The following is a 19992-nucleotide window of genomic DNA, read 5'->3' as shown; positions in this document are numbered from 1 at the left end:
TCCCTGAGTAACAATTCTCTGGCACTCAGTAACAATTCTGTCTGTCCCTGAGTAAAAATTCTGTGGCCCTAAGTAAAGTTTCTGTGGCCCTGAGTAACAATTCTCTGGCACTCCGTAACAATTCTGTCTGTCCCTGAGTATGAATTCTGTGGCCCTAACTAGCGTTTCTTTGTCCCTAAGTAACAGTTCTGTGGCCCTGAGTAACAATTCTGTGTCTGTGCGAGTAACAATTCTGTGGCCCTAAGTAACAGTTCTGTGGCCCTCAGTAACAGTTCTGTGTCTGTGCGAGTAACAATTCTGTGTCTGTGCGAGTAACAATTCTGTGGCCCTAAGTAAAGTTTCTGTGGCCCTAAGTAACAATTCTCTGGCACTCAGTAACAATTCTGTCTGTCCCTGAGTAACAATTCTCTGGCACTCAGTAACAATTCTGTCTGTCCCTGAGTAACAATTCTCTGGCACTCAGTAACAATTCTGTCTGTCCCTGAGTAAAAATTCTGTGGCCCTAAGTAAAGTTTCTGTGGCCGTGAGTAACAATTCTCTGGCACTCCGTAACAATTCTGTCTGTCCCTGAGTAACAATTCTCTGGCACTCAGTAACAATTCTGTCTGTCCCTGAGTAAAAATTCTGTGGCCCTAAGTAAAGTTTCTGTGTCCCTGAGTAACAATTCTCTGGCACTCCGTAACAATTCTGTCTGTCCCTGAGTAACAATTCTCTGGCACTCAGTAATAATTCTGTCTGTCCCTGAGTAAAAATTCTGTGGCCCTAATTAAAGTTTCTGTGGCCCTAAGTAACAATTCTCTGGCACTCAGTAACAATTCTGTCTGTCCCTGAGTAACAATTCTCTGGCACTCCGTAACAATTCTGTCTGTCCCTGAGTAACAATTCTCTGGCACTCAGTAACAATTCTGTCTGTCCCTGAGTAAAAATTCTGTGGCCCTAATAACGTTTCTGTGGCCCTACGTAACAATTCTCTGGCACTGAGTAACAATTCTGTCTGTCCCTGAGTAAAAATTCTGTGGCCCTAATAACGTTTCTGTGGCCCTAAGTAACAATTCTCTGGCACTGAGTAACAATTCTGTCTGTCCCTGATTATGAATTCTGTGGCCCTAACTAGCGTTTCTTTGTCCCTAAATAACGATTCTGTGGCCCTCATTAACAAGTCTGTGTCCCTGAGTAATGGTTCTCTGTCCCTAAGTAACTTTTCTCTGTCCCCAATTATCGTTTCTGTGGCCCTAACTCTGTCCCTGTCCCTAGTACAGAGCGGTCTGCCTCTGTTCAATAACTGCAGGCAAATGAAGAATTCCAAAATGGCCGCTATTTATAGCTCGACCATTACACAGTGCTGGCTGGCTGGCTGCTGATTGGCTGATGCGATCACATGTAGTTGAGGAATGCATTATGGGTCAGCGCGCCTTGTCTGCGCGCCTTCCCAGACATCCCCGCTCCGTCGCCGCACATGTCAGCCGCCATTTTCTGAAAAATTTCGATTCGCGCGTCCGAATTAGGCTATTTTTCGGATTCGGCACGAATCGAAATTTTTCCGATATTCGACTCGAATTCCACTTCGGATACTTCGATTCGCTCATCTCTAGTCATAAGTGTTTATATTTACCTTTTATTACCTTATAAAAGGTTTATGCCTTTTAGATTGTTCCCCTTATGCAGAACTTATGTCGTGTGATGCACTTTACTTTTATTGATATACTTTGACCAAAAAAGTATAACACAACATTTTAAATTTATGTTTAGGTTCTACTACAACTTCAAGAGTTTCAACTTCCCTATTAAGTACTTTGTTTGAAATATTCACCACAACCGCTACTACCACTACAACATCTAGTCCAACCTTTATTACTCCAACAGATAATCCAACATCCTTAACCAACACAGCAGTGAATCCAACCTCTACTAAGACAACTGCATCTACTCCAACCACTTCTGCTACTAGTCTGCCCTCTTTTTCCTCTACCCCATCCACACTGCCATATCTATCGTCTACCACCATTACCTCACCCTCTTTATCACCTGTCACCATACCTTACACAACCTCAAGAACCACTGCATCCACAGCAACATCATTCTTAAGTGCTACAAACCCAACAGCAGTTTCCACAGCATCAAGTTCTCCTATACCTTCACCAGGTATGTGTCTTACAATATGTTTGATTTTTCTGATGTAGTTTTCTCCAGCTGAAATCTTTAAATATAAGTTATGCTCCATTTTGAAACATATTTTTATTGCATTTTACAAAACTGGTAGCTCTAAAATATTATGAAGTTCCTGTTACCCTTTGAGCACACGAAACAAAAATATTATTATAATGTATAACATAACAGGAGTCATAAATGTTTATTTTTATCTTTTATTACCTTATAAAGGTTTATGCCTTTTAGATTGTTCCCCTTATGTAGAACATATGTCGTGTGATGCACTTTACTTTTATTGATATACTTTGACCAAAAAAATATAACACAGCATTTTAAATTTATGTTTAGGTTCTACTACAACTTCTAGAGTTTTGACTTCCCTATCAAGTACTTCATTTGAAACATTCACCACAACCGCTACTACCACCACACAATCTACTTCAATCTTTATTACTCCAACAGATAATCCAACATCCCTTACCACCACAGCAGTGAATCCAACCTGTATTAAGACCACTGCATCCACTCCATCGGATTCTGCTACTAGTCTGCCCTCTTTTTCCTCTACCCCATCCACACTGCCATATCTATCGTCTACCACCATTACATCACCCTCTTTATCACCTGTCACCACACCTTACACAACCTCAAGCACTGCTGCATCCACAGTAACATCATTCTTAAGTGCTACAAACCCAACAGAAGTTCCCACAGCATCAAGTTCTCCTATACCTTCACCAGGTATGTGTCTTACAATATGTTTGATTTTTCTGATGTAGTTTTCTCCAGCTGAAGTCTTTAAATATATGTTATGCTCCATTGTGAAACCTATTTTTATTGCATTTTAAATAAAATGGTAGCTCTAAAATACCATGAAGTTTATGTTACCCTTTGCTTTATAAAGCAAACAAAACAAAAATATTATTATAATATATATCATAACAGGAGTCATAAGTGTTTATATTTATCTTTTATTACCTTATAAAAGGTTTATGCCTTTTAGATTGTTCCCCTTATGCAGAACTTATGTCGTGTGATGCACTTTACTTTTATTGATATACTTTGACCAAAAAAGTATAACACAACATTTTAAATTTATGTTTAGGTTCTACTACAACTTCAAGCGTTTCGACTTCCCTATTAAGTACTTTGTTTGAAATATTCACCACAACCGCTGCTACCACCACAACATCTAGTCCAACCTTTATTACCCCAACAGATAATCCAACATCCTTAATCAACACAGCAGTGAATCCAACCTCTACAAAGACTACTGCATCTACTCCAACCACTTCTGCTACTAGTCTGCCCTCTTTTTCCTCTACCCCATCCACACTGCCATATCTATCGTCTACCACCATTACCTCACCCTCTTTATCACCTGTCACCATACCTTACACAACCTCAAGCACCGCTGCATCCACAGCAACATCATTCTTAAGTGCTACAAACCCAACAGCAGTTTCCACAGCATCAAGTTCTCCTATACCTTCACCAGGTATGTGTCTTACAATAGGCTTGATTTTTCTGATGTAGTTTTCTCCAGCTGAAGTCTTTAAATATATGTTATGTTTCATCATGAAACACATTTTGTTTGCATTTTAAAAAAAACTGGTAGCTTACAAAGCAAACAAAACAAAAATATTATTATAATATATATCATAACGGGAGTCATAAATGTTTATATTTATCTTTTATTACCTTATAAAGGTTTATGCCTTTTAGATTGTTCCCCTTATGCAGAACATATGTTGTGTGATGCACTTTACTTTTATTAATATACTTTGACCAAAAAAGTATAAAACAACATTTTACATTTATGTTTAGGTTCTACTACAACTTTTTCCAGAGTTTCGACTTCACTATCAAGTACTTCCTTTGAAACATTCACCACAACCGCTACTACCACCACAACATCTACTCCAACCTTTATTACTCCAACAGATAATCCAACATCCCTAACCAACACAGCAGTGAATCCAACCTCTACTAAGACTACTGCATCTACTCCAACCACTTCTGCTACTAGTCTGCCCTCTTTTTCCTCTACCCCATCCACACTGCCATACCTATCCCCCACCACCATTACCTCACCCTCTTTATCACCTTTCACCATACCTTACACAACCTCAAGAACTGCTGCATCCACAGCAACATCATTCTTAACTGCTACAAACCCAACAGCAGTTTCCACAGCATCAAGTTCTCCTATACCTTCACCAGGTATGTGTCTTACAATATGTTTGATTTTTCTGGTGTAGTTTTCTCCAGCTGAACTCTTTAAGTATATGTTATGCTCCATTATGAAACATATTTTTATTGCATTTTACAAAACTGGTAGTTCTAAAATATTATGAAGTTCCTGTTACCCTTTGAGCACACAAAACAAAAATATTATTATAATATATAACAGGAGTCATAATTGTTTATTTTTATCTTTTATTACTTTATAAAGGTTTATGCCTTTTAGATTGTTCCCCTTATGCAGAACATATGTCGTGTGATGCACTTTACTTTTATTGATATACTTTGACCAAAAAAATATAACACAGCATTTTAAATTTATGTTTAGGTTCTACTACAACTTCTAGAGTTTTGACTTCACTATCAAGTACTTCGTTTGAAACATTCACCACAACCGCTACTACCACCACACCATCTACTCCAATCTTTATTACTCCAACAGATAATCCAACATCCCTTACCACCACAGCAGTGAATCCAACCTCTATTAAGATCAGTGCATCCACTCCATCCGCTTCTGCTACTAGTCTGCCCTCTTTTTCCTCTACCCCATCCACGCTGCCATATCTATCGTCTACCACCATTACATCACCCTCTTTATCACCTGTCACCACACCTTACACAACCTCAAGCACCACTGCATCCACAGTAACATCATTCTTAAGTGCTACAAACCCAACAGCAGTTTCCACAGCATCAAGTTCTCCTATACCTTCACCAGGTATGTGTCTTACAATATGTTTGATTTTTTTGATGTAGTTTTCTCCAGCTGAAGTCTTTAAATATATGTTATGCTCCATTGTGAAACCTATTTTTATTGCATTTTAAATAAAATGGTAGCTCTAAAATATTATGAAGTTCCTGTTACCCTTTGAGCACACAAAACAAAAATATTATTATAATATATAACAGGAGTCATAATTGTTTATTTTTATCTTTTATTACTTTATAAAGGTTTATGCCTTTTAGATTGTTCCCCTTATGCAGAACATATGTTGTGTGATGCACTTTACTTTTATTGATATACTTTGACCAAAAAAATATAACACAGCATTTTAAATTTATGTTTAGGTTCTACTACAACTTCTAGAGTTTTGACTTCCCTATCAAGTACTTCATTTGAAACATTCACCACAACCGCTACTACCACCACACCATCTACTTCAATCTTTATTACTCCATCAGATAATCCAACATCCCTTACCACCACAGCAGTGAATCCAACCTCTATTAAGACCACTGCATCCACTCCATCCACTTCTACTACTAGTCTGCCCTCTTTTTCCTCTACCCCATCCAGGCTGCCATATCTATCATCTCCCACAATTACATCACCCTCTTTATCACCTGTCACCATACTTTACACAACCTCAAGCACTGCTGCATCCACAGTAACATCATTCTTAAGTGCTACAAACCCAACAGCAGTTTCCACAGCATCAACTTCTCCTATACCTTCACCAGGTATGTGTCTTACAATAGGTTTGATTTTTCTGTTGTAGTTTTCTCCAGCTAAAGTCTTTAAATATATGTTATGCTCCATTGTGAAACATATTTTTATTGCATTTTACAAAACTGGTAGCTCTAAAATACTATGAAGTTCATGTTACCCTTTGAGCAAACAAAACAAAAATAATATTATAATATATATCATAACAGGAGTCATAAATGTTTATATTTATCTTTTATTACCTCATAAAGGTTTATGCCTTTTAGATTGTTCCCCTTATGCAGAACATATGTCGTGTGATGCACTTTACTTTTATTAATATACTTTGACCAAAAAAGTATAACACAACATTTTAAATTTCTGTTTAGGTTCTACTACAACTTCTTTCAGAGTTTCGACTTCCCTATTAAGTACTTTGTTTGAAATATTCACCACAACCACTGCTACCACCACAACATCTACTCCAACCTTTATTACTTCAAGAGATAATCCAACATCCCTTACCATCACAGCAGCAAATCCAACCTCTATTAAGACCACTGCATCCACTCCATCCGCTTCTACTACTAGTCTACCCTCTTTTTCCTCTACCCCATCCTCACTGCCATATCTATCGTCTACCACCATTACATCACCCTCTTTATCACCTGTCACCACAGCTTACACAACCTCAAGCACCACTGCATCCACAGTAACATCATTCCTATCTGCTACAAACCCAACAGCAGTTTCCACAGTATCAAGTCCTCCTACACATTCACCAGGTAAATATCTTACAATATGTTTGATTTATCTGATGTAGTTTTCTCCAGCTAAAGTATTTAAGTATATATTATATTCCATCATAAAACATAAAGTACTTTTATTGTGTTTTACAAAACTGGTAGCACTAAAATACCATGAAATGCATGTTACCCTATGCTTTATTAGGGAAATGACAATATTTATAAGTGCCACTTTAAATACTTGTACTTAATACTTTTGAGTAGGAGCAATTCAATCAGAAGAATTCTGGCTTTTTTACTCTTAGTCTGCATGTAGGTCTATTTGACAAGCAGAGAGCTGTTTGATTTAGTATTTCAAGGAATCAAAATGTATGATTTGTATAATGCTAGGCAAATTTGACAAATCTTTATCCATATATTTAGTTGAATCAAAGTATGTGCAAAGCATATATTTGTAGATTTACAAAGTTTTCAATCTGATTCACTCAGCCCTTTACGTGTGTAATTTCTCCATCAATTGAAAACATATTATTATGATACTGTATGTCATAATAGTAGTTAAATGTTTAGATTTATCTTTTATCGCCTTATAAAGGCTTATACCTTTTAGACTGTTCCCCTTATGCAGATTAATTGTCATGTGATGCACTTTACTTTTGCTGAGATACTTTGACCAAAAACGTATAACACAACACTTTAATTTTCTGTTCAGGTTCTACTACAACTTCTTCCAGAGTTTTGACTTCTCTTTCAAGTACTTCCTTTGAAACATTAACCACATCCACTACTACCACCACAACATCTAATTCAACCTGTCTTACCCCAACAGATAATCCAACATCTCTTACCACCACAGCAGTGAACCCAACCTCTACTATGACCATTGCATCCACTCCAACCTCTTCTGTTACTAGTCTACCCACTTCTTTCTTTACCAAAACCACTCTGCCATATCCATCTTCTACCACCATTACCTCACCCTCTTCATCTCCTGTCACAACACTTTATACAACCATAAGCACCACTGCATCCACATCTGCCACAAACCCAACAACATTGTCCACAGCATCAAGTCCTTCTACACCTTCAACAGGTAAATGTCTTACAATATGTTTGATTTATCTGATTTAGTTTTATACAGCTATAGTCTTTAAGTACATGTTATATTCCATCTTAAAACATGAAATACTTTTATTGTGCTTTACAAAATTGTTAGCCCTAAAATACCATGAAGTTAATGTTACCCTTTGCTTTATCAGGGAAGCCCCAATATATAAAGTACCACTTTAAATACTTGTGCTTAATACCTATGAGTAGGAACAATTCAATCAGAAGAATTTCTAGCTTATCACCATTTATCTGTGTAGAGATCTATTTGATCAGCAGAGAGCTGTTTGATTTAGTATTTCAAGAAATCAAGATGTACGATATGTATAATGCTAGGCAAATTTGACAATTCTTTATCCATATATTTAGATGAATCAAAATATTTGCAATGCATATATTTGTAGATTTACATAATTTTCAATCTGATTCACTTTTTTGTGTGTAATTTCTGCATCAATTGAAAAAAATAATATTATGATACTGTATGTCATAACAGTAGTTATAGATGTTTATTTATCTTTTATCACCTTATAAAGGTTTGTGCCTTTTATACTGTTCCCCTTATGCAGAATATTGTCATGTGATGCACTTTACTTTTGCTGATATACTTTGACCAAAAAAGTATAACACAACACTTTCATTTTCTGTTTAGGTTCTACTACAACTTCTTCCAGAGTTTTGACTTCCCTATCAAGTACTTTGTTTGAAACATTCACCACAACCGCTACTACCAAGACAACATCTACTCCAACCTTTATTACTCCAACAGATAATCCAACATCCCTTACCACCACAGCAGCAAATCCAACCTCTACTATGACCACAGCATCCACTCCAACCTCTTCTGTTACTAGTCTACCCTCTTTTTTCTCTACCCAAAAGACTCTGCCATATCAATCATCTACCACCATAACCTCACCCTCTTTATCACCTGTTACCACACTTTACACAACCTCAAGCATCACTGCATCCACAGTAACATCATTCCTAACTGCTACAAACCCAACAGCAGTTTCCACAGCATCAAGGTCTCCTACACCTTCACCAGGTATGTGTATTACAATGCTTGATTTATCTGATGTAGTTTTCTCCAGCTGAAGTCTTTAAATATTTGTTATGTTCCATCATGAAACATACAGCATTTTTATTGAATTTTACAAAACTGGAAGCTCTAAAATACCATGAAGCTCATGATACCCTTTGCTTAATCAGGGAACAATTCAATCAAAAGAATTTCTGGCTCATCACTCTTTATCTGCATGTAGATCTATTGGATCAGCAAAGAGATGCTTGACTTAGTATTTCAAGCAATCATGATTTATGATTTGTACAATGTTAATTTCTGCATAAATTTAACAAAAATATTATTATAATATATGTCATAACAATAGTCATAATTGTTTATACAGTATTTACTATAACTTTTATCACCTTGTAAAGGTTTATGCCCTTTAGACTTTTCCCCTTATGCAATGCGTACATTCCTAGATTCCAATAGTTTTCACCCTGATTCACTCAGCCCTACATGTGTGCAATTTTTGCATCAATTTAACAAAATTATTATAATAATATTCAGTATGTCATAACTAGGGATGCACCGAAGATTCGGCCGAAAACACCCCTATCGACCTTTGGCCAATATGAAAATAAGCAGCGATACAGGTGCTGAAAATAACCCAGCCCCTCGCCGCCACCCGCCGCTGCTTAGTGTTTCTCAGCCTTACCTGAGAAACCATCAAATGATCCCAGTGCTGGGCATAGAGGTCAGTGAAGAAAATATGGCATCCACTCATCTCTATGCCCTTGGAGGACCAGAGTGACATCACTTCTGGTTCCGGCGCCTTGTAAACAAAGGATTTTTTTTAAAGCACTAGATCAATGATCTAATGCTTTACATTGTAGAGGAGAGATGTAGGGTCTTATTGAACCCATATCTCTCCATAAAGAGGACCTGTCACTACCTATTGCTATCACAAGGGATGCATGTATTCCTTGTGATAGGAATAAAAATGATTAAAACATTTTTTTTAAAAGGGACAGTGTGAAAAACAAATAAATAAAAAAAAAAGTTTAAAGTGCCCCAGTCCCCCCGTGCTCACGCATAGCGGTGAACGCATACGTAAGCCACAACCACATATGTAAATATGTGAGATATTGTTATGAACGTCAGAGCAAGAGCAATAATTCTAGCACTAGACTTCCTCTGTAACTTTACACTGGTAACCTGTAGAAATTTTTAAAGTGTCACCCATGAAAAGTACAGTAGTTTGACACCATTCCACAAGTGTGTGCAATTTTAAAGCAAGACATGTTGGGTATCTATTTACTCAACGTAACATTATCTTTAATATTTTACAAAAAATTGGGGTATATATTGTAAGTGTGTGTTTTTTTCTTAATCATTAAAGTGTATTTTTTTCCAAAAAAAATTACTTTTGAAAAGTTTATTAATTTTTAAAAACTGTCCATTTCGGTTTTGGTTTTCAGCCAATTCCATCCTCAATTTTCGATTTCGGTTTCGGCACCAGAATTTTCATTTTGGTGCACCAGTAGTCATAACAGTAGTCATAAATATTTATATTTATCTTTTATCACTTTATAAGGGCTCATTCACACTAGAATGCAGTGCAGGAGAGCCCCATTCCCACCCGGCTTTCCACACTGCATTCTATTCTCAATATCCTTGCAATCTGCTGCAGGGGTCAGTTCAAAGTTAATGACCCATCAAACGTAGGTCACAAATGCAGTACATTTGCACACACCGGCCCAAGTGGTACAAAAGTACCATGCAATGCATTTGCGTTTTAAGAAGTAGTGCATGCACTATTTTTGGTGCAGTGCAGTAAAGTTTCAGCCCATTCAAAATAAATGGGGCTGAAATTGCACTGCACAGAAATACATGTGAAAGAAAGAGGGGAGAATGTGGAAAAATGGAACAGAAAAGTAAAGAAAGATGGGAGGGGTCGGTGGAAAGTAGGAAAGTAAAATTAACCGCTTAATGACTGCCCTATAGTAGATTTACTGCTACAGGGTGGCCCCTGTGCACAGGATAACGTGTATATATACGTGATTCTGGATTTCCAGGTAGGGGGTGCACGCGAGCCGCTCGCACGCCTTACCCGAGGCCCCAAGTGTCAATCACTGGGTCCCAGGAAGGTGATTACCCGCCAGTACCCAGTGATTACCAGTGATCACCGATAGGGAGGAGGGCTGCATTGTTTACCAACAGCCCTCCTTCATGTCAGTTTGGTCACACTGCTCTGGATAGCTGAGCAGAGCCATCCAGAGCAGTGTGCTTACAGTGAACCAAACCCCCCTGCCCCCTAGTAAAACACTCCTATCACACAGTTAACCCTTTGATTGCCCCTCATGTTAACCCATTCCTGCCCAGTGCCATTAGTACAGTGTCAGTGCTTTTTTTAGCAGTCCCACTATATGTCCCTGGTCACTGCAATAAGTCGCTGATCGCTGCTATTATTAGCATAAAAAAAATTCCAGTATCTATACCACATTTGTAAATACTATTACTTTCATGTAAACCAATGAATTTACACGTATTTGGCTTTTTTTTAGCAAAGATCTATGTCGCAGAATACATTTTGGCCTAAATTTATGACAAAATTTTATTTTAACATATTTTTACAGGACAAAGCAAAGGGTTTAATAGCAAAAAGTAAAAAATATTGTTTGTTTTTTTCTCAAAACTGTTTTTTTTTCGTACAGCGCAATAATAAAAAATGCACAGGCAATCAAATACCACCAAAAAAAAGCTCAATTTGTGGTAAAAAAGGACATAAATTTTATTTGGGTGCAGTGTTGCATGACCGCACATTTGTCAGTTAAAGTAACATAGCGCTGTAACACAGACCGCTTCTTTAACCTCTTCCTGACCGCCTTATAGCAGAAATACTGTTACATGGTGGCACATGTGCGCAAAATCACATATATATATACGTGATTCGTGCTCCCGTGGTTTTCACGTCCCTCCCAGATAGCGCCAGATTGCCCATCAGTACACCAGTAATCACATTTAACCCCTTGATTGCCAGCAACACGCTCTTACATGATAAATCTTCATTGCTAGTAGTGTCTGACCAGAACAATATCTTTGATTAGATCAGCACTATACCAGCATTCACAGTAGTATAGTGTCCCCAAAAACACAGTGTTAGTGGGATCAGCCCCGGCACCTGCCAGCACCTGCGTTTAGCCCCTACGCTTACCCCCCCACCCTTCTCCCCCAGCAAGTGCAGTGTCAGTAGGTCACTGTCACGTGATATATTGCACACAAAACCACAGTGTTTGCAAAATCAGGCCTGATCTCTGCTAGCACTTGCCGGTAAATTTTGATGACTCTCATATGCAGCAGAGTGCCAGTACTAGTGCCGCTCTACCTTTTGGTGAACTGGCGAGCACCAGCGGCCTAGTACATCCTGGTCTTTCACATACCAGCACTGCAGTATCACTTGGTGACGTGGTGAGTCCCATAAGTGCAGTACAATCTGGTGCGGTGGCCACACAAGTATTGTCCCACAACCATCAAGAATTTGAACACAGGCTGTAGAGCCCCTTGTATCCTTCTGGATGTGCTTGCAAATCCCGATTGGCAGCCCACAAATTCTACAGCACTCGTAGTTCCCCCATTCACTGATCAACCCAAAATTCAGGTGGAAACAGCAAATTAAACTACTCTCCTTGATTTTTTGGAGTTGTTTTGCACGGAAGATCTGTATGCATTGATTGTGGGCCAAAGCAATTTATATGCACAACAATTTATCGCTGCTAACCCAAATTCAAACCTTGCCAGACCATTCACATGGAAAACCAATATGGTTTCCGAATTTACATTTTTTTGGGCCTAACCCTCAACATGGGAATTACTAAAAAAAATGAATTGCGGTTGTATTGGTTCACAGACCCTATTCATCATATGCCCGTGTTCTCTGCTGCCATGGCCAGGCATAGATATGAGAGTATAATGTGGTTTATGCATTTCAAGGACAATACACTCTGTTGTCCTCGGAGTGATCCTGAATTTGACCGGCTCCACAAAATTCGACCCCTCATAAATCACCTTAACCAAAAATTTGCAGATGTCTATACTCCCTAGCAAAACATTTGCGTTGATGAGTCCCTCATTAATTTTTCTGGCCACCTTGAATTCAAACAATTTCTCCCCAGCAAGTGTGCCAAAAAAGATAGTCACGTGGAGTCCCCCGGATGCACAGACTACATGGGGAGCATTGGAAAGATAGTTTGGGACTTGGTGTCATCCTTTTTCCATATGGGGTACCACTTATACGTGGATAATTTTTATTTAAGCGTGCCACTATTTAGACATTTGTACAATCTTGGAATTGGCACATGTGGCACAATGCGACCTAATGTGTGCCTACCATTAGAAGTGGGTGGATGCAGGGCATTATATTCTAATGGTGGGCTTACCCCACACTTTGTCTGGCAGAGATTTATTCTCTTTTTTTCATTCAGCCCACAGGCTGCATACAAAAAAACCCAAAAACACATAGCATATATACCCAACATGGACAGCGACGTACACTGGTACATCCCTGGACTTTGAATGGTTATACCAGGATGATGCCTACAGCTGCAGGCATCATCCTGGTATCATTTTTTTCAGCCAGCGATTGGCTTTCATGTAAAACCAATCCTAGTGGCAAATTAGCTGCAGGATTGCTTTTACAAGCAGCGGGAGACAATGCTCCCCTCCCCCGCTGCCTTCCACGGCCTTCTTGAGCAGTCCCGTGCCATTGGGGGAACCAGAGAATGTAGCTGCTGTTTCTGCCAGCTGACCATAGAGCTGATTGGAGACCAGAATGGTGCCAATCATCTCTATAGTCTAAGAAATCGTAAGCTATGAGCATTTTATCACTTCGATTTCACAGGATATAAACAGAGCCATTTGGAAATTAGGAAAGCATCTGATCACACCGATCTTGGTGAGATTAGATAACGTAGATAACGTATCTAGAGCCTGATAGACCCCAGATTTCTCAAAACAGAATATAAACAATGCCCATTGAAGTTATAGGGGATATTTGCATTCCCTGTGATAGCATTAAAAGTGATAAAAAAAAATGAAAGGGACAGTGTAAAAATAATTTTAAAAAATCAAAATAACTTAAAAAAAAGCAAGCACCCTCGCCCCCCCTGCGTGCGCGAGCATTGATCCTGTTCTGGTATGTAAACAGCAGTTGCACCATGCATGTGAGGTATTGCCGCGAACGTCAGATCAAGGGCAGTAATTCTAGCACTAGACCTCCTCTGTAAATCTAAAATGGTAGCTTGTAAAGGCTTTTAAATCATTGCCTATGGATATTAAAAATGTATGCAGTTTGTCACCATTGCACGGGGCATGCACAGTTTTAAAGCATGTCATGTTTGGTATCTATTTACTCGGCATACCATCATATTTTATAGTTTACCAAATAATTGGCCAATATATTGTGTTTTTGTGCATTACAAGTAAAAAAAGTGTATTTTTTTTTTAAATTTGCGTTTGAAAAATCGGTGCGCAAGTACTATGTGACATAAAAATTTGAAGCACCCACTATTTTATTCACTAGGGTGTCTGTTTTAAAAAAATATATAATGTTTGGGGGTTTAGAGTAATTTCCTAGCAACAAATTCAGATTTTTTTTTCATGTGAACAAAAAAAGTGTTAGAAAAGGCTTGGTCTTCAGGTGGTTATAAGAGTGACTGATGTGTGGCATAAACTTCTAATGCTGGGCATAAAATGCCCCCACCCCCCAAAACGATCCCTTTTTGGAAAGTAGACACCCCAAGCTATTTGCTGAGAGGCACATTGAATCAATAAAAATAAAAAATCATTTAAGTGACAAAATTGTCACTTAAATGATTTATTTCTCACACATGCCATGCACATATGTAGAATTACTCCCCAAACTACATTCTGCTACTTCTCACGAGTATGGAGGTACCACATAAGAGAGACTTTTTGGCAGCCTAGCCAAGTACAGGACCCCAAAATCCAATAAGCACCTTCAGTCTTTTAAAGGGCTTTATTTCCTCATTACACTTCCTGACTACCTGTCACAGTTTCAGAGACCCTGAAATGCCAGGATAGCACCAAACCCCCCCAAATGACCCTTTTTTGGAATGTAGACACCTCAAGGAATTTGATAAGAAGCATGGGGAGTATTTTGCAGATCTCGTTTGTTGCCACAAGTTTTTGGAAAATGAAGAAAGAAAACAAAAACATTTTTTTTTTTTTTTATATTTCAAAACCTTGTGAGAAAAAGATCTGCAAAATACTCACCATGCCTATTTTTAAATTCCTTGGGGTGTCTACTTTCCAAAAAGGGGGGGGGTGCATTTCAGGGCCTCCGAAACTGTGTTAGGTAGTGAGGAAGTGAAATGAGGAAGTTACACATCTTCAGCTTTCAAAGTGGTCATTGGATTTCAAGCTCCTGTATGTGGCTAGGCTCCCAGAAAGTCTCACACATGTGGTATCCCCATACTCAGTAGAAGTAGCAGAATGTATTTTGGGGTGTAATTCCACATATACCCATGGCTTGTGTGAGAAATACATAATTTAAATGACAACTTTGTGTAAAAAAAAAAAAACGTTTTTGGCATTTTCCAAAAACTTGTGGAAAAAAAATAAATCTTCCATGGACTCAATATGCCTCTCAGCACATAGCTTAGGGTGTATATTTTTTGTACTGTCCTGCTATTTTAGCACCTCAAGAAATGTGATGGGCAATCAGAAAATAAAAGCTGTGTAAATTCCATTATCTATACCATAGTTCATAGATGCTATAACTTTCACACAAAGCGATCAATGTACACTTATTGGGATTTTTCCATGTAGCAGAATACATTTTGGCCTAAATTTATGATGACATTTGAGTTTTTTGAATATTTTTTATGACAGAAATAAGAAAATATCATTTTTTTTTCAAAAATTTTTTTCGCATTTTTTTTCAAAACTTCTTTTGTTTATAGCGCCAAAAATAAAAAGCACACGGGTGATCTAATACCACCAAAAGAAATCTCTATTTGTGTGAAAAAAGGACATACATTTAATTTATGTACTGTATTGCAGGACTGTGCAATTGTCAGTTAAACTAGTGCAGCGCTGTATAGCAAAAAAATGGCGTAAATTGCAGTATCTATACCATAGTTTGTAGACGCGATAACTTTCACACAAAGTTATCAATATATACTTATTGGGATTTGTTTTACCAAAAACATGTATCAGAATACATTTTGGCCTACATTTATGACTAACTTTGCGTTTACTATATATTTTTTATAGCCGAAAGTAAAAAATATAATTTTTCTTCAAAATATTTGGTCTTTTTTTTGTTTATAGCTCGAAAAATAAAAAGCGCACAGGTGATCAACTACCACCGAAAGAAAGCTCTATTTATGTGAAAAAAAGGACATAAATTTTGTTTGGGTACAGCATTGCATGGCTGCGCAATTATCAGTTGAAATAGTGCAGTGCTGAATAGCAAAAAAAGGCCTGGTCATTAAAGGGGGTAAATCCTCAGGATGGCAAGTAGTTAAGTAGAAACCAGAGGCAATAAGCCAACCCGGAGCATGGAAGCTCTTCACTTTCCCCACAGGCAAGGCCATGTCATGGAGCCAACTGGATACCCTCAAGGGAGACCAGTAGTTGGATACTTTTAACCTTCCTATTAAGATTAGCACAAGGCAAATCTTGAGGGGGGCTCTAGGAAAATTACCTTGCCCCTGTTCTGCTTACACATACTGAGATCTCCCTCCCTCTAGCACTCCAGCAAAAACTGCCCTCTTGGAACCAGTGGCACTGATTCACCAGGCACTTCGAAACAGCAATCAGATGCCCTTATGTTCCAGACATGACCTGTTTGTACGGAACCATGGTCTTAAAATGAAGCCAGTATGCCCAAACATTTGTGTAGGAAGACAGAAGGAGGTATTGTTAGGGTGTCAGTTACCTGTACCAAAATCTCAGGGACCCACAACTAGAAATGTGTTGTGTGATTAAGAACATCACATGTGAAGTAAAGAACCCTCCTCTGATTGGCAGCACTAACAGCGGTTGGAAAGCAGCACTAATATTTTGTGGAAAAGCTTCAGTACTTTGTACCATATGGTGTGGATTGTGTATGCATTCTCTTGGATGCTGACCTTAAGGAAACTCTTGTGGACCAGTGTATTGACACGCTTCCATGCATCATCATCAAGAGCATCCTAAATCTGATTCACATGTCTTATAGGCTGGGCCATCACTAGGAGAAATGTCAGAGTGCAAGATAGCATAAAGATCAGAGACCAAATGCCTCTGAAGTGACCACCTCAAGCAAATGTCTTCAAACAGCATGGGGGGAATGACTGCAATCCCGCTTGCACATGTAAGACTGAAGAAAGTGGCATAGATGATCCTCTTCCAATAGGGCCATTGAGGACATTATGTCCAGAAACTTTCCCCTGTGGATGAATTGGCCAGTGGAGGTGAAAATATATACAGCCAGGCTTCTTTCAAAAAGCCCTTCAACATGCCAGGCTCAAAGTTTGGGTTCAACCACACCGGATTCGGGGATGAAGATATCTTTCAGGCAAAGAAGGCCAATTTGAAAATGCGTAACATTGACTATATAAATGAATGATCCAGAAGAATGGATTTTCAATGACATGTCCTCAATCACAGAACATAGGCCAGGGGGACCTCCACAAACACCTGTTCAAGGTTAACCCAATCCTTACAAGAGCCATGGATGGACCAGGCCACAATCCTGACTAAATAAATTAACCAGTAGTATTTTTGCAAATCTGGTAATTCCAGTTCCCCCATACGTGTAGGGAGGAATAGGTAAATAAGACTGATCCTTGACACCTTCCTACCTCAGATATAAGTCCTAAAGGCTTGGCGCAAGTTAAAGATGTATGACCTAGGCAGAGCAATGGGGAATGTCTGCAGCACATGTAATAGGTGCATTACGATATTAATTTTGATGGCTGCGGTTCTGCCAATCCACGAAAATTGATTTGAAATTCCAATTTTTTGAGGTCCTTATAAACACGGTGAAGAAGAGGCACAAAATTATGAGAAAATCAGGCTGAGGGATCTACCGTAAGTTCAGTTCACAAATATGTAATGGAATCTTCCTTCCAAGTGAAGGGGAAATTTTGTACATAGGAAGATACTTACAAAGCTAGCAGCCCCACGTTCAATGAGTACGACTTGGTATAGTTAACCTTAAAGTTAGATAGCTCAGAAAATTCATCCAATGCCGAAATCATATTAGGGAGTGTTGAGATGGGGTTTGCGGAGGAATAAAAGGATATGGTCTGCGTAGGCCGCAAGTTTAAATTCCCTGCCTGTCACCTGGAATCCATGGATGTTAGAGTCCATCCGTATGCGACAGAGAAACAGCTCCATGGTAAGTATGAAGATGAGAAGTGAGAGCAGGCAACCTTGCCTTGTCCTGTTGTGGATGGAAAATGATTCTAACAGAGAACCATTAACTTTAACTCTGGCTGTAGGGTTCTCATGTAAAGCCAACATTCTACTCCTCATCCTAGGGTAAAGGCTGATTGACTCCATGACTGCTGCCATATAATCCCAGTCCATGCAGTCAAAGGCCTTCTCTGTGTCTATAGGGAGGAGAACACCTTGAGTTGGTTCCATTTAGCCCACAACTGAAAGTTGATAACTTTCAGTGTGTTGTCATGAGCCTCCCTTCCAGGCACAAAGCACACTTGGAAGGAAGCTATCAATTTCAGGATAAGTCTATAAGCTCTCATAAAGTGATAGACCATCCAGTTCAGGGCTTTTAACAGACTTCATCTGTTTCATTGCATTCCTGAATTTTTCCTCCATCAAGGGGGTTTCCAAGCATACTGCCTCTCTGGGCGAAAGAGCAGGTGGTGCAAAACAAGACAGAAACTCGGAAATCCTCTACTCTCTGAGGCTCAGATCCGGGTCTGCCCCTGTGTCTCTGTGTGAGTTGTAGATTTGGGTGTAATATTGCTGGAATATCTCTGCAATGTCTTTCATGCCTGCTCAGGAGGTGCTTGGATTTCCTCTACTAGACTGGTGCTCTTTCATGCAGCAAGCATTCTAGTTAGGAGTCTACCACTATTATTACTATGCTATTAGAAACATTGTAGGTTCAAAATTACCCTATGATGCACACAGACTTCCAAGAGCTCTTATAGTTCCTGGTGAAGCTAAGTAAGCTCTCCCAAAGCAGACTAAGCAAGATTTCCAACTTACAGATGCAGTCTGATAAGTCAGCAATGTGCTTTTACACTTCTTTTTTACTATGGGATGCCACGACCAGACGCTCGCCCCTGATTACACTCCTGTGTGCTTCCCACTGCGTGGCAGGGGTCATCTCTTCAGTATCATTGTGGGAAAAATAGTCCTTTAAGCTGTGTTGTAACTTTAAAAGGTCAATGGGGTCCCACAGTAGAGAGGTGTTTGAAGGCCATGTTTTGGAACGCCATTTCTGTTGAGGAAATGTAAATTTCAGAGTAATTTGGTGATGATCCAACAGGATCTTGGGTTCAATAGTGACCATCAGAGACAAGAAAAGATTATCTATTCTAGAATACTTATTATGCAGTGCCAACTCATCTTCATGTTGCTCTATTTGATCAGAGAGATGTTTGATTCTGTATTCCAAGCATTTATGATTTGTATAACTCTAGGCAGACTTGACAACTCTTTATCCATAAATGTAGAATAATCAAAAAAACTGCCAGCGACAAATTATATTGCCAGTAAAACTAAGATTTCTTGGATTATGCTACAAAAAAAATGGTTAGCATTCAGAGGGATAAACAAACTACATTTGAAAAGGTCTGGATTTCTTGGATCAGATATTTGCAATTGCCTATACAGGCAGGAAGCTTGAAGGTGCCCCGATGGAGACAGGCCAAAGGGAACATTATACAAAATCTTTTCTCCCCCCACCTTTTTTGGCTTCTTTTTTTTTTCCTTCCTCCTTTCTTGAGCTTTCTTCTTTTCCTCTCCTCTTCTTAAGCACAGTGTCTGACTGGGAGGTTAACTGGATTTCTATAGTTATGACCTATGCTGAGAGCTCTAGGCTCTCTGATTAGTTCAACTTTTATTATGAATGCTGGAGCCAGTCCTGGCCCTCCGCCTTAATCCAATGATGGTCAGCTGATAAGTTGAGCTTTTTCATTAATCATTATTTGCCTTGTTGTCATTTGGTGCAGTTATGTAATGATAAAAAAAAAATTGGCACTGCATATATTTCAAGATTCACATAGTCCTCCTCAAAATGATTGACTCAATGCTACGTGGGTGCAATTTCT

General features: G+C 38.8%; 1 protein-coding gene across 1 annotated transcript in view; it reads left to right on the top strand.

The window, feature by feature from the left end:
• Nucleotides 1-19992, top strand: part of LOC149445023 (uncharacterized) — a 52652-nt gene that overhangs the window by 11861 nt on the left and 20799 nt on the right. The window contains exons 2-10 of the mRNA XM_089654293.1: nt 1750-2142; nt 2497-2889; nt 3254-3646; nt 3976-4371; nt 4721-5113; nt 5464-5856; nt 6211-6606; nt 7280-7660; nt 8327-8722. Coding sequence (XP_089510419.1) covers nt 1750-2142; nt 2497-2889; nt 3254-3646; nt 3976-4371; nt 4721-5113; nt 5464-5856; nt 6211-6606; nt 7280-7660; nt 8327-8722 — 3534 coding nt within the window. The remainder of the gene's footprint in view (nt 1-1749; nt 2143-2496; nt 2890-3253; nt 3647-3975; nt 4372-4720; nt 5114-5463; nt 5857-6210; nt 6607-7279; nt 7661-8326; nt 8723-19992) is intronic.

This window comes from Staurois parvus, unplaced genomic scaffold (genome assembly GCF_062004578.1).
Source record: "Staurois parvus isolate SC_StPar_1 unplaced genomic scaffold, SC_StPar_1.0 ptg000750l, whole genome shotgun sequence".
Taxonomy (NCBI): domain Eukaryota; kingdom Metazoa; phylum Chordata; class Amphibia; order Anura; family Ranidae; genus Staurois; species Staurois parvus.
The sequence above is the reverse complement of the archived record's forward strand: the minus strand, read 5'-3'. Positions and strand labels throughout refer to the sequence as shown.